Source organism: Eptatretus burgeri, chromosome 5 (genome assembly GCF_056783735.1).
Source record: "Eptatretus burgeri isolate ZD-2024b chromosome 5, Ebu_testis_v1, whole genome shotgun sequence".
NCBI lineage: Eukaryota > Metazoa > Chordata > Myxini > Myxiniformes > Myxinidae > Eptatretus > Eptatretus burgeri.
In genome coordinates this window covers 105,948,927-105,961,286 of record NC_140965.1, presented here as the reverse complement: position 1 = coordinate 105,961,286, position 12,360 = coordinate 105,948,927, and the positions used below count along the sequence as shown (strand labels likewise).

Below are 12,360 nucleotides of genomic sequence, written 5' to 3'. Positions count from 1 at the left end.
TTGGTAATAATTATTCAACTTAGTAAATTATAATTTGATGAAAGAATATTTCCATGTATGGAACAAAGATGTTCATCGAGGCCACTTTTGCCATGTTTTAGTCCTGACAGATTAATATCAAGAAAATAGAAAAATTAAAAATAAGATGAAACATTTTTTTGGAGCAAAGCATGAGTTACACGTTCTGGTAATATTGAAAATGCAATCCTTTTTATATGTCTATCGATAACTAGCGAGGTACCCATGCCATCCATGCATGGGAGCGAGCCCCAAAACAAACACAAAATTCGGAAATGGCAAATGCCAAACCATGAACCAATAAATTCCACATTCCTGTCACACCTTCAGGCGAATGTCAGGCATGGACAGCTGGTTCGTGAAGGACTTGGGAAAAAACTTACTGCAGCTGAACCCAACAGTAGTAAGGTGGGTCATATTTATATGATGTCACAATAGCAAAACTGCAAATCCTGAATCCGTGAATGCCACTGGTGGAAACCCTTACATAATTTCCAGATTCTCCTTTAAACTCAATATCTCTATATTTTCATTCCAAACAGCATCATTTCAATCACAAATTAATACTATACCATTACTATAACAAAATATAATGTTGCAAACACTCGTGAGGTTAAAGAATATAAACGCCATTCTGACGTTATATCCGGTTTGGGAGCAGCTTCGTATAGATCGAAACTCAAAATCATTATTGTATTGAGTTTTTATGAAACCCCCACCCATCTTAGGACACCAGCAGGGACTTCAAAATGTTCAACAGAAGGTTTGGCAGGGCGAGCCCCAAAACTGAGGGAGCTGCTTGTGGACGGACAGACGGACAGACAGATACTGTTGCTTTATGATATAGATTTACTCGGTTCAGATATACAGCCAATAAGTAAGAGTAATGTTAAATCACGGAGCCCATCCATTTTGTGTTGGTCTAACTTCAAAGCTATGATGATTAACCCGACACGTTCTCTCACCCAGGCCTGGCTGTCTCGTCCAATTTACCAATGGGTGGCCAATCTCATGATTGCCTGCCAAATAATAAACTGCAAAACCCAGCTTAAAAAGTCACTTTGTAATTCACATTTATGTTTGGGAGGAAGGGGTGCTGTGGCATGGAAGAAGCACTGAACTAATACTGCCATCTTCTGGTACCAAAAAGCGTTTGTCCTTCTCTCAGCAGACAAGGTCACAGAATGGCCATTATCTGAGAGTAGAAAGTTTTCATTGTTAGTACCATGTATGGAACAATCCTTGCAGAAGTTTTGAGTGTCATCAAATATGCATCCACTGAGAGCAAAACAGTGGAGGATTTCAAAATAAAAAAGCCACCAAGGTGTTAACTCGTCACTGACATTCGAATTTTTTTAAACTCTTCTCATACATATACAAGAATATCATTATGACGTCATATCTGTCATGCTAGCGTCAATATTTTAGCGAGTTTGCACTAACGCGCAATCAACGAATGGATAATTAACCCCCGTTGCTTCTTGGATAACGAAGGCGTTTTGAATTAAATTTCTGCCACAACATGCCATCATTTTCTGCAGAAACAAGGTGTTATTCAAACATGTGAGCAGTGGCTATCCAAAAGTGGATTCAATATTTTGAAAATTGGAAAACACAGGGAAAATCGGTAACAAGCTCAAATAAGCTAAGATCCTCGTCCTCTTAAGGATGACGTCATAAAAACGAATATGACATCATTGTGATGTATCAGGTTTGAGATAAATTATCTGTGCTAATGCCAGGCTTGATTCCCGCAAACAAAATTCAAACAGCTTGCCAAGTTTCGGAGATAATGGTTTAGGCGATATTATGACGTCAACTTGTTTTCTTTGAAGAATTTCCAAAATAGGAGATGGTCACTGCCTGCGCGTGGGCTTCCTGCATATACATGGCAAGTTTCACGAAGATCCGATGAAAACTCTGGGTTGTGAAACAAAAAATGTCAAAAAATAGGAATGACGTCATAAAAATTGATACGACGTCATAGTGATGCATAATATGTGCAGTAATCTCTGCTAATGCCCTGTTCGATTCCCACAAACAGAATTCAAAAAGCTTGCCTAATTTCGGAGATAATTTTTTTCGGCGATTTCCATTAGCGGAGATATTTTGACATCATAACTTTTTTCTAGGAGGAATTTCCAAAATCGGAGATGGTTACTGTCTGCGCAGGGAATTTTTACATATATATGCCAAGTTTCAGGAAGTTTCGATAAAAACTGTAGGCTGTGAAACAAAAAAGTCCACAAAAAGAAAATGAAGAATAACAACGTAAGACTTAGAGATCCTCCACAAGGAACTAAAAATGGAAAAATTGTCAAAATATCTGTAGCCTGTACTGCATATGTATAGCCATTGTAAGTTGGCTCCAGCCATAATGCCTGGAGAGAAAAATATATTGGGGCCACCAACATTGTTTCCTCAGACTATTTCCCCCTTTCCTAAACATTTTCCTCCTCTTCTGCCCTTCTAATACCCACTTCCACTCTCGTTAATATCCCTCTCTTCTTCACTTCTTTCACACTTTCTCACCCTCTGCAAACTCACCACCCTCCTCCCTCCCCTAACCCACTGAACATCATGCATAAATTATATATAGCCCCTTTAAAGCAATATATACTCAAGTACATCAATCAATAAATGAAGGTATTTATATATTTTAAATGGGGGAAGGGGCTTGGACTTTCCATCCTCCTTCCCTTAGCTCTATCTCTCCTATCTTTTCAATCTCTAAAAAGTCATTCACACTTTTCAAATAATTTGTTCACTTAAAGCAATATGAAAGGATCAGAAAAATGGTCTTTCATAATGAATTCCCACAGGCAAACGTTTTGAATGGCTATCTACATTTTATTTCAGCAAGCAAGCACACAAAATTGGTTAAGAATGAGGAGGCAGAGGGGAGGAGGGGTGAGTATGAAAGAATAGGGAAAAGGTAAGATGAGAAGGGGGGAAAAGACCTGTGATCGTGAGAGTGATAGTGAGAGTGATAATCTATCTATAATTCCAGCAATGTGTGTGTGTGTGTGTGTGTGTGTCTATGTGCTTGCGTCAGTGTGTGTGTGCGTGTCAGTGTGTGTGTGTGTGTGTGTGTGTGTGTGTGTGTGTGTGTGTGTGTGTGTGTGTGTGTGTGTGTGTGTGTGTGTGTGTGTCTGTGACCGCTGTTTCTCGACAACCACTGGTCCGATCTAATTTAAACTTGCAGGAATATTGCTGAGGACCTGTGGATGTGCCTTTTCAAGGTTTGATATTAATCGGATAAGTGCTTCCAAAGTTATGGCCATTTATTTACCCACCAATGACATGACACGTTGCTGAGGCCATTTATTTACCAACCAATGACATGACACGTTGCTACGTAGGCCGGTGCGTGGCCGGCCGACGATGACGACACGGGCCATGCCGGTTACATGGCAGCGAATGTCATGGCAAGCAAAGACAGGGAGGTAAACTTGATTTTAATTAACTCTGTGTGTGGAAGTGTGGTTGTCGTGAGAGCGAAGGAACGGCCTGTGTGGTTGTCGTTTCTGGCTCGCGGTTTGAATGTATTTTTTTTTTTTGCAGGTACGGGCACGCACGTACGGGCACGTGACAGCGAAGGAACGGCCTGTGTGGTTGTTGTTTCTGGCACGTGGTTTTAAAGTTTTCTTTTGTTTGTGTGTTGGCACGTACGGCCACGCATGTACGAGCATGCACCTACGGGTATGCACTAGTAATAATAAATAATAAATAATAATAATAACAAAAGACTAATAAATAATCATTTAGAAAAATACATATATATATATATATATATATATATATATATATATATATATATATATATATATATATATATATATATCTTCTTCTTTTGGCTGCTTTCGTTAGGGGTCGCCACAGCGGATCATCCGTATGATCCGCATAGTGATTTGGCACATGTTTTACTCCGGATGCCCTTCCTGACGCAACCCTGGTCGCCTGTTACGACACAGGGATATGGTACACCTATTTTAACCGGGGTATACACCGGCCCAGTATACTGGTACTCATTTCACCGACCTTAGAAGGATGACAGGCTGAGTCAACCCCCTGGTGTGTTAATTCAGTGGCCCAACGGGGCTTGAACTCAGGACCTTTTGGATCCCAAGCCACTGCCCTAACCACTGCACCAACACCAGGCTCATATATATATATATATATATATATATATATATATATATATATATATATATATATATATATATATATATATATATATATATATATATATATATATATATATATATATATATATATATACACACACACATATATACATATATACACACACATATATACATATATACACATGTTTTGATTTTCCCGCCGATCACATCACGTGCCTTCTGGTTGAATGGTTTGCGTTAACAGGAATAATCATCTTGGTGGCAGACAGATGGTTGTTCTGTGTGTATTATGTGGTTTTACTGTGTAAGACATAATCCGCAGCAATGCTTACCACAACAGAAAGGAGGTACGTCTGATGTATAAACATTATTGGTTTGATATTTATTGATATCCTCCTGATGAGGGCAAATAAGCCTGAAATCCAGTAAGGTGGTTCTGTTTGATGTTTAACTGATCTTGACAATATAATCTTTGTCTGTTGGACAGAGTTGCTGGGCTGAGGCCTCTGTGTTGGAGGTGACACTTTGTCCAATGGGGATTGGGGTAGTGCTTGTCACCCACCACATATTTGGATTTTATATATACATACATACATACATATTGTATGTAAAAAAATGAGAAAAAGCCCTTCCAACAAAACACTAAACATAATGCACATGCACAAACCTAAGATTCTGAATAGCTTCTTGAGAGTTACTCTGGGTCTTTGAAAGGTTACAAGAAAAGGAAAGTGGATCCACAGATTCGGTTTCACTCATACTTGGTCTCATAAGGATGGCAATAAGTATATTAATGTGTTATAAGTTTTCTGCTTCTGATGTACGATACTTTGTTACAGAGCATCGGTACTGCCGAAGAAGTTTATGTGCACACCCACCCCCATCCCCGCGCCCGCTCGCAAACAAGCACACGCACACATTGTTGGGAGTGAGCCTTGTGGCTTGTCAGGTTTTGCCGACTCAATCCCGCCAAGTAAGGATGAAACCGAACTACAGTGGGACCGGGTGTGGAGATAATTGCTGGGAGCGGGGCGCCATGTCCAAGCGTGTCTATGGAGGTCACATGGGAGGTCGAGCGGATCGACATCATCATCACTTTGGGGACGGAGGAGGAAACGGAGCATGGAAAAGACTTGGTTCCTTGCTGAGGTGAAGATGGATGCTTAGGGACCAGGGAAGGCTCCGTTCAGTCTTAGAGACTCGCAAGTGGGGATGACGACAGGTGGCAGTGACATGTACACACACACACATGCAGAGGTGGATACTATGAGACCTGGTAGGTCTCTGTTCCATCTTCAGCACGGTTGCTGCTCAACAAGCACGGTTGCTGCTCAAACTGCCATTTGGGTGCCGTGTGTGATGGAGTACCAGCACATCAATTAGCTAGCTCATACATTCCACCGAAGCAAGGTAGCACCTGCCTCTCCCTCCCTGAAGTTCCTCCATTCTCAACCCACACCATTACATTGTCTATTTGTGTATTACAAATTGTTTCAATGTGTTCTTTATTGATTTTTAATTTTTTGTTTCTAATATGCACTCAGAGTAAGTGAAGGTCAAATTTAAGTTAGGGTGACCAATTTTTTTCCCCTGGCAACACATCCCCTCATTATAGCACGATGTATATGGGAAAAGCGTATCCGAATAACGGTGTTTTGTATGACGTAGATTTTTTAGGAACACACATAAATTGGCGACTTGCTTTGTACACGTCGTTAAAAGTAAATAATGACAGATGTTTTCCTTCACAATCTCGTGAGATTTCCGAAACTCCTTGGACAAAGCCGTTTCAATAACATGGGTTTTATGATCCCTGGTCGAGTTATTGAAGAGAAAATAGTCGGAAACAGGACCGCTGCCTCGATCGTTCCCACCCCCCAAAAAAACTAAATAAATAAATAAATAAATAAATAAATAAATAAATAAATGGGTTTGAAGCAAAAATATGCCCAATGTGTATATTTTCTATTTTTAAAAAATTTTTTATATGCAATGTCAAGGCTCGAAAAACAGCTAACACACAAAACGTTTAACAAGGGTATCAGGAGACAAGAGGGACAGGAGAGGGAAGCACAAAACAGTGGGGAATAGACACATGAGGAGATCTGTGGAAGGGAGAAGGATGAGATGGGGTAACCAATATGGACACTACAGAGACTTTCAGGAAGGAAAGCAGGGAATATGAAGAAGGTGGGTTTGGGGTGGATTAATACTCCGTAGTGATATTGCTTGGATAGATTACAATTGGACTGACCCATAGTCTGACTGCAAAGCCCTTAAGTCTGAGGACTGAAGCATGAGGGCGATATTAGTGTGGCCTTTGCAAGGCCCGTGACGCATGTTGGCTATAACCTTTTGATATTTGATGATCCTTTTAACCGTCACTTTGGTCGTTTTACAGTGAAAGGAAAACTTTTTAGGGATGGCATGGTAATTTCAGGGGACAATTGTGGGTGGAGTCAGGGCAGATATATATATATATATATATATATATATATATATATATATATATATATATATATATATATATATATATATATATGTATATATATGTATATATATGTATATATATATATATATGTATATATATATATATATATATATATATATATATATATATATATATGTATATATATATATATGTATATATATATATATATATATATATATATATATATATATATATATATATATGTATATATATATATGTATATATATATATATATGTATATATATATATATATATGTATATATATATATATATATATATATATATATATATATATATATATATGTATATATATATATATATATATATATATATATATATATATATATATATATATATATATATATGTATATATATATATATATATATATATATATATATATATGTATATATATATATATATATATATATATATATATATATATATATATATATATATATATATATATATATATGTATATATATATATATATATATATATATATATATATATATATATATATATATATATATATATATATATATAATCAACCAAAGAAGCACACTGACGCCATGACAACGCTGACGGCATGTACATAAGTTATGCCAACACATCACCTCCAAATTAGGAGGTACCTGTACAGTACTTCAGCCTTTGCAGACTGAGATTTAAAGCCGGTGGTCATGAATAGATGAAAGCAGAGATGCCGATCTAGATTTTGTCCTTGTTGTGGGCTCATCAGGACAACATACTGCAAATAATTATTTATGATCAGCCCAATATGGTCATGAATAAACGATCAGCAGTATGTTATCCTGATGAGCCCACAACAAGTGTGAAAGCTAGATCGACATCTCTGCTTTCGTCTAGTCATGACCATCTTTAAATCTCAGTCTGCAAAGGCTTGAGTGCCAAACAGATGCCTCCTAGTTTGGAGGTGATATGTTGGCATAATTTATATACGTGGCATCAGTGTTGTGTCATAGAGTCACTGAGCTTCTTTGGTTGATTTTAATATTCCTGGCTGCAAACCTCCTGACTGGTGATCATCATTAGGGCAGAGATAATGTGCTCGCGTGGCAGGCGACACTTGCTGCTGGCAGCTTGTGCAGCAAATGCTGTGACGGGACTCAATTTGTATCCTGCTGCCTCGTCAAGTTAGGGGGTTTAATTTTATACATATATATATATATATATATATATATATGCATATATATGCATATATATGCATATATATGCATATATATGCATATATATGCATATATATGCATATATATGCATAAGCATGCATATGCATGCCTGGTGTTGGCGCAGTGGTTAGAGCAGCGGCTTGGGATCCAAAAGGTCCTGAGTTCAAGCCCCGTTAGGCCACTGAATTAATACACCAGGGGGTTGACTCAGCCTGTCATCCTTCCGAGGTCGGCGAAATGAGTACCAGAATACTGGGCCGGTGTATACCCCGGTTAAAATAGGTGTACCATATCCCTGTGTCGTAAGAGGCGACCAGGGTTGCGTCAGGAAGGGCATCCGGCGTAAAATATGTGCCAAATCACTATGCGGATCATACGGATGATCCGCTGTGGCGACCCCTAACGGGAGCAGCCGAAAGAAGAAGAAGATATATATATGTATATGTATATATATGTATATATATATATATATATATATATATATATATATATGTATATATATATATATATATGTATATATATATATATATATATATATATATATATATATATATATATGTATATATATATATATATATGTATATATATATATATATATATATATATATATATATGTGTACAAGTATATATGTGTATATGTATACATGTATATATGTATAAGGTCCGTCTAAAAGGTGACGGGGCTGACTTCACAGAAATTTAATACCAAAAAATATATTGAAATAACAGCTTGTCTCCTTCAAAATAGTTTCCCTCCAGTCTCACACACTTGTCCATCCTCTTCTTCCACGCTTCGATGCATCCCTGGAAGGCTTCTTCTGGAATCCTCTGGAGCTCTGTCATCACGGCCATTTTGATGGCCTCCACATCAAGAAATCGGGTCACCTTGATCACCCCCTTGAGCTTGGGGGAATAGGAAAAAATCACAAGGGGCCAAGTCTGGCGAATACGGGGGTTGCTCCAGAGTTGGCACGTTCCTCTCCACCAGAAACTGTCGGATGCTCAGGGCACTGTGAGCAGGGGCGTTGTCATGGTGGAGCACCCAGGCGTTGTTCTCCCACAGATCCCTCCTACTATACTGTCCCAGAATGATCTCATGAGGCGCCGGAGGATCTCCTTGTCCACGTATTGATTCACTGTTTGACCCTGTGGTAGAAACTCGAAGTGGACGATGCCCTTGATGTCAAAAAATGTGATGAGCATCACCTTGACCTTTGACTTCGACATCCTTGTTTCCTTTGATCTTGGTAATGCCGGACTTTTCCACTGACAACGCTGCCGTTTGGTCTTGGGATCGTATTCGAATATCCATGATTCATCGGCAGTAATGACTCTCCCGAGCAGGTCTGGATCATCCTCGAGACGCTCGATAACGTCTTGACAGACAGTGACTCTGCTGTTTCTGGTCCTCGGACAACAGCTTGGGGACCATTTTTGCACACACCTTGCGCATTTCAAGATTTTCAGTGATGTTGCTCCAGACAGTGTCCTTCTTGATAGAAAGTTCCTCAGCAATCATCCACACCGTGAGTCAACAATCTGCGTGCACCATCTGCTTCACACACTCGATATTTTCCGCCTTTCTGCTCGTGAAGGTCTCCCAGACCGTGGCTCATCTTCAACCTCCTCCCGTCCATCTTTGAACGTCTTGTGCCATTCAAATGCACATGTACGTGACATCGTTTCTTCCCCGTGGACATACTGCAGCATTGCAAAGGATTCGGAAGGTGTTTTGCCAAGCTTGGAAAGAAAGTTCAGATTGGCTCTCTGCTCATGATGCTCATATATATATATATATATATATATATATATATATATATATATATATATATATATATATATATATATATATATATATATATTTTATATATATTTTATATACATATATGACTCACTCATATACATATATATATATATATATATATATATATATATATATATATATATACATATATACATCTACATATACACACATATATATCTACAATGGGTATTCTGATTTACCATAGTTTTGTTAAACGGTGCTGCCAAAGCAGTTTATATGACAAGCAGCAATAGGTGTATCACCCCTTTAAAAAAAGAAAAATTACACAGGTTTCCTGACTGTAAGAGAATATGAACAGAGTGAAGGGTGAAGAGTCAAAGTGCTATGAAGGGGAAACAACTGGGCAAACCACATGATGTGAAATAAGAGCAGGATCTCAGCAAGTGTAGAAAAGTGTACTTGTAAAGGTGGGAGGGACTATGAGGTGTTGGTGAGCAGCAGACTTGAAGTCCTGGAAGAAAGAGTACAAGACAACATACTCATGAAGACCACCATTTATGGAACTCCTGATGCACTCCCATTCAATGCAGACTTTCGGTTGTTTAATGATGGGATTCAAGCTTATGCTAATGAACGGTATTTAACTCAGTATGAGGTAATGAGGAGCAAGGGATGGGCAGAAAGGTGAGCTGGCAAGTGGAGCAAGACAAGAATAGAGCAAGTAGAAAATTTAAAAAAAAACACTGCAAAGTCACCAACCCATCTGGTCTGTCGTTGAGAGGGTCAGTTTTGTCACCCTTCTTATGAATTGAAATAACACTGGCAATTTTCGGTAAAGCAGGCAGGTAGCCATTAGAGAAAGACCGAGAAAAGGGCAGAGAAAGACGACTAAACAGAGCAAATGAGCAAACTTGAAAATTAGAGGGATGTGGCATCTGGTCCAGTTTCAGTAGAGGAATCAAGGGTGCCTCTGATTTATTTTTCCACCTTTGTGGGAGGGAAGTTCACATGTTGGAGGGAGTTTTTATTGAGTCGGAGGAGGATAGGTAATGGAAGAGACAGATTTGAGACCTTGGCCTTTTCTACAAAGACAGAGTCAAGGCATTCAGTCTTAGTGATAGCAGTGTACCATTGTGACTCCATCCTTAAAGAGTGAAGGAACAGGTGAGGCAGGTGTACACATGATGGCCTTCTTTAACTGCTTCCAGATTTTTCAGAGTGTGAGAGACATGAAGCCATATTGTGTACTTCATTACTTTCCCCAATGCTTGAGGAACCTGGCAGGTTAAAGGTCAAAGTGAATTTAATCAAGTTCAATCTACTTAGAGAAGTTCGGAAAGAGACAGTGAATTCAAAATGCTCAACAGCTTGACCAAAATGTGTGTGTGTGTGTGTGTGTGTGTGTGTGTGTGTGTGTGTGTGTGTGTGTGTGTGTGTGTGTGTGTGTGTGTGTGTGTGTGTGTGTGTGTGTGTGTGTGTGTGTGTGTGCGTGTGTGCGTGTGTGCGTGTGTGCGTGCGTGCGTGCGTGCGTGCGTGCACGTGCGTGGTGTTGGCTTAATGGTTAGGGTGGCGGGCTTTGCATTCTCGGGTCCTGAGTTCAAATCCCGCTCAGCTATTGAATTAATACCATGTGGGTTTAACTCGGCCCGTCATCCTTCCGAGGTTGGCAAAATGAGTGCCAGCATGCTGGTATACTGTGTTAGAATGGTGACTTGTGGGACATATAATAATTGCAGATTACAAGATGAAAAGGTATGATAATCAGATGGATATAGCACCATCCTTAAAACAAAGAAAAAGAAAAGACCTACACATTGAATGTTTAATTTTTCTCATCATTATTATGTATTATTTTACAACTGAACATTAAACTGTAATTAAAGAGAAAGTTATTAAAATATGATACACGTAATGGGGGAACTAAACAGTTTAAATGTATGTGGAGAAGGATAAATAAAGTAAAAATAAAGATAGTCTAGATACAGTTGCAAAATTCATACCAATGACAAAGTAAGGTAGATCAGTACTTCGCAAGTCATCTACGATGGCCAGCTCTCCAGGAAAGTCACTACGCAGTGAGATAGACAAGGCCTCTCCAAGTGGGGTCTTGTCAGATTCTGGATCTGGCCTCCTGGCCGCATTCTGCCTGATGGGAGCTGCAGGTACCGAGACCGTGACTGTCCGTCGCTGGCAGTTCCCAACGGACATGTCCGCACCGTCCCCATATACTTTTCCACCTGGCAGCCACAAGAAAAGGCCGAGCAAGGTCACGCATCTTGGAAACCCCATCAGTCCAGAATTCCTAGAAGCGAAACAAAAGTGCATTTCAGTCATCGGTCTGAAAACTTGGTCGATAAAGCTGCTCCACAAGTTTATTTCCAGTGATCTTGTGCAAATACTGCCATTAGAGCTCAATAATACAGGAATTATTGGCGAAAATCTCATGGTCTCTTTACGAGTGGGATCATTTGTTTGAACTTTATGTCCTTGTCTTTAATTTAAGCTTGTGACCCACATTTACATGGCACTCCAAGAGCCTGGGATAATGGAAAAATAAATTGGGGGGGGGGGAGAAAAAAAAATCAAAAATCACCAAAGGTCCTACAATGAACAACGAGTCTTACTGGTGAAGGACAGTTTGGATCTGCACAAGCAGACAGGTAGAACAATAGATGAAATCAACAGGACGTTGATCAAGATGGGAAGCAAGGAGAAGCTGACGTTTCAAGCATTAACCCTTCACTGGAGCT

At 39.1% G+C, this 12,360-nt stretch overlaps 1 protein-coding gene across 2 annotated transcripts in view; it reads right to left on the bottom strand.

The window, feature by feature from the left end:
• LOC147027111 (uncharacterized) overlaps positions 1-12,360 on the bottom strand; it is a 258,621-nt gene that overhangs the window by 245,193 nt on the left and 1,068 nt on the right. The window contains exon 2 of one of the 2 annotated variants that reach the window (XM_085883281.1): positions 11,638-11,912. In XM_085883281.1, the coding sequence (XP_085739407.1) occupies positions 11,638-11,899 (262 nt within the window). In that variant the 5' untranslated portion in view covers positions 11,900-11,912. Of the gene's footprint in view, positions 1-11,610; positions 11,913-12,360 lie in introns of both variants that reach the window. The other variant, XM_085883280.1, reaches the window with a different exon arrangement.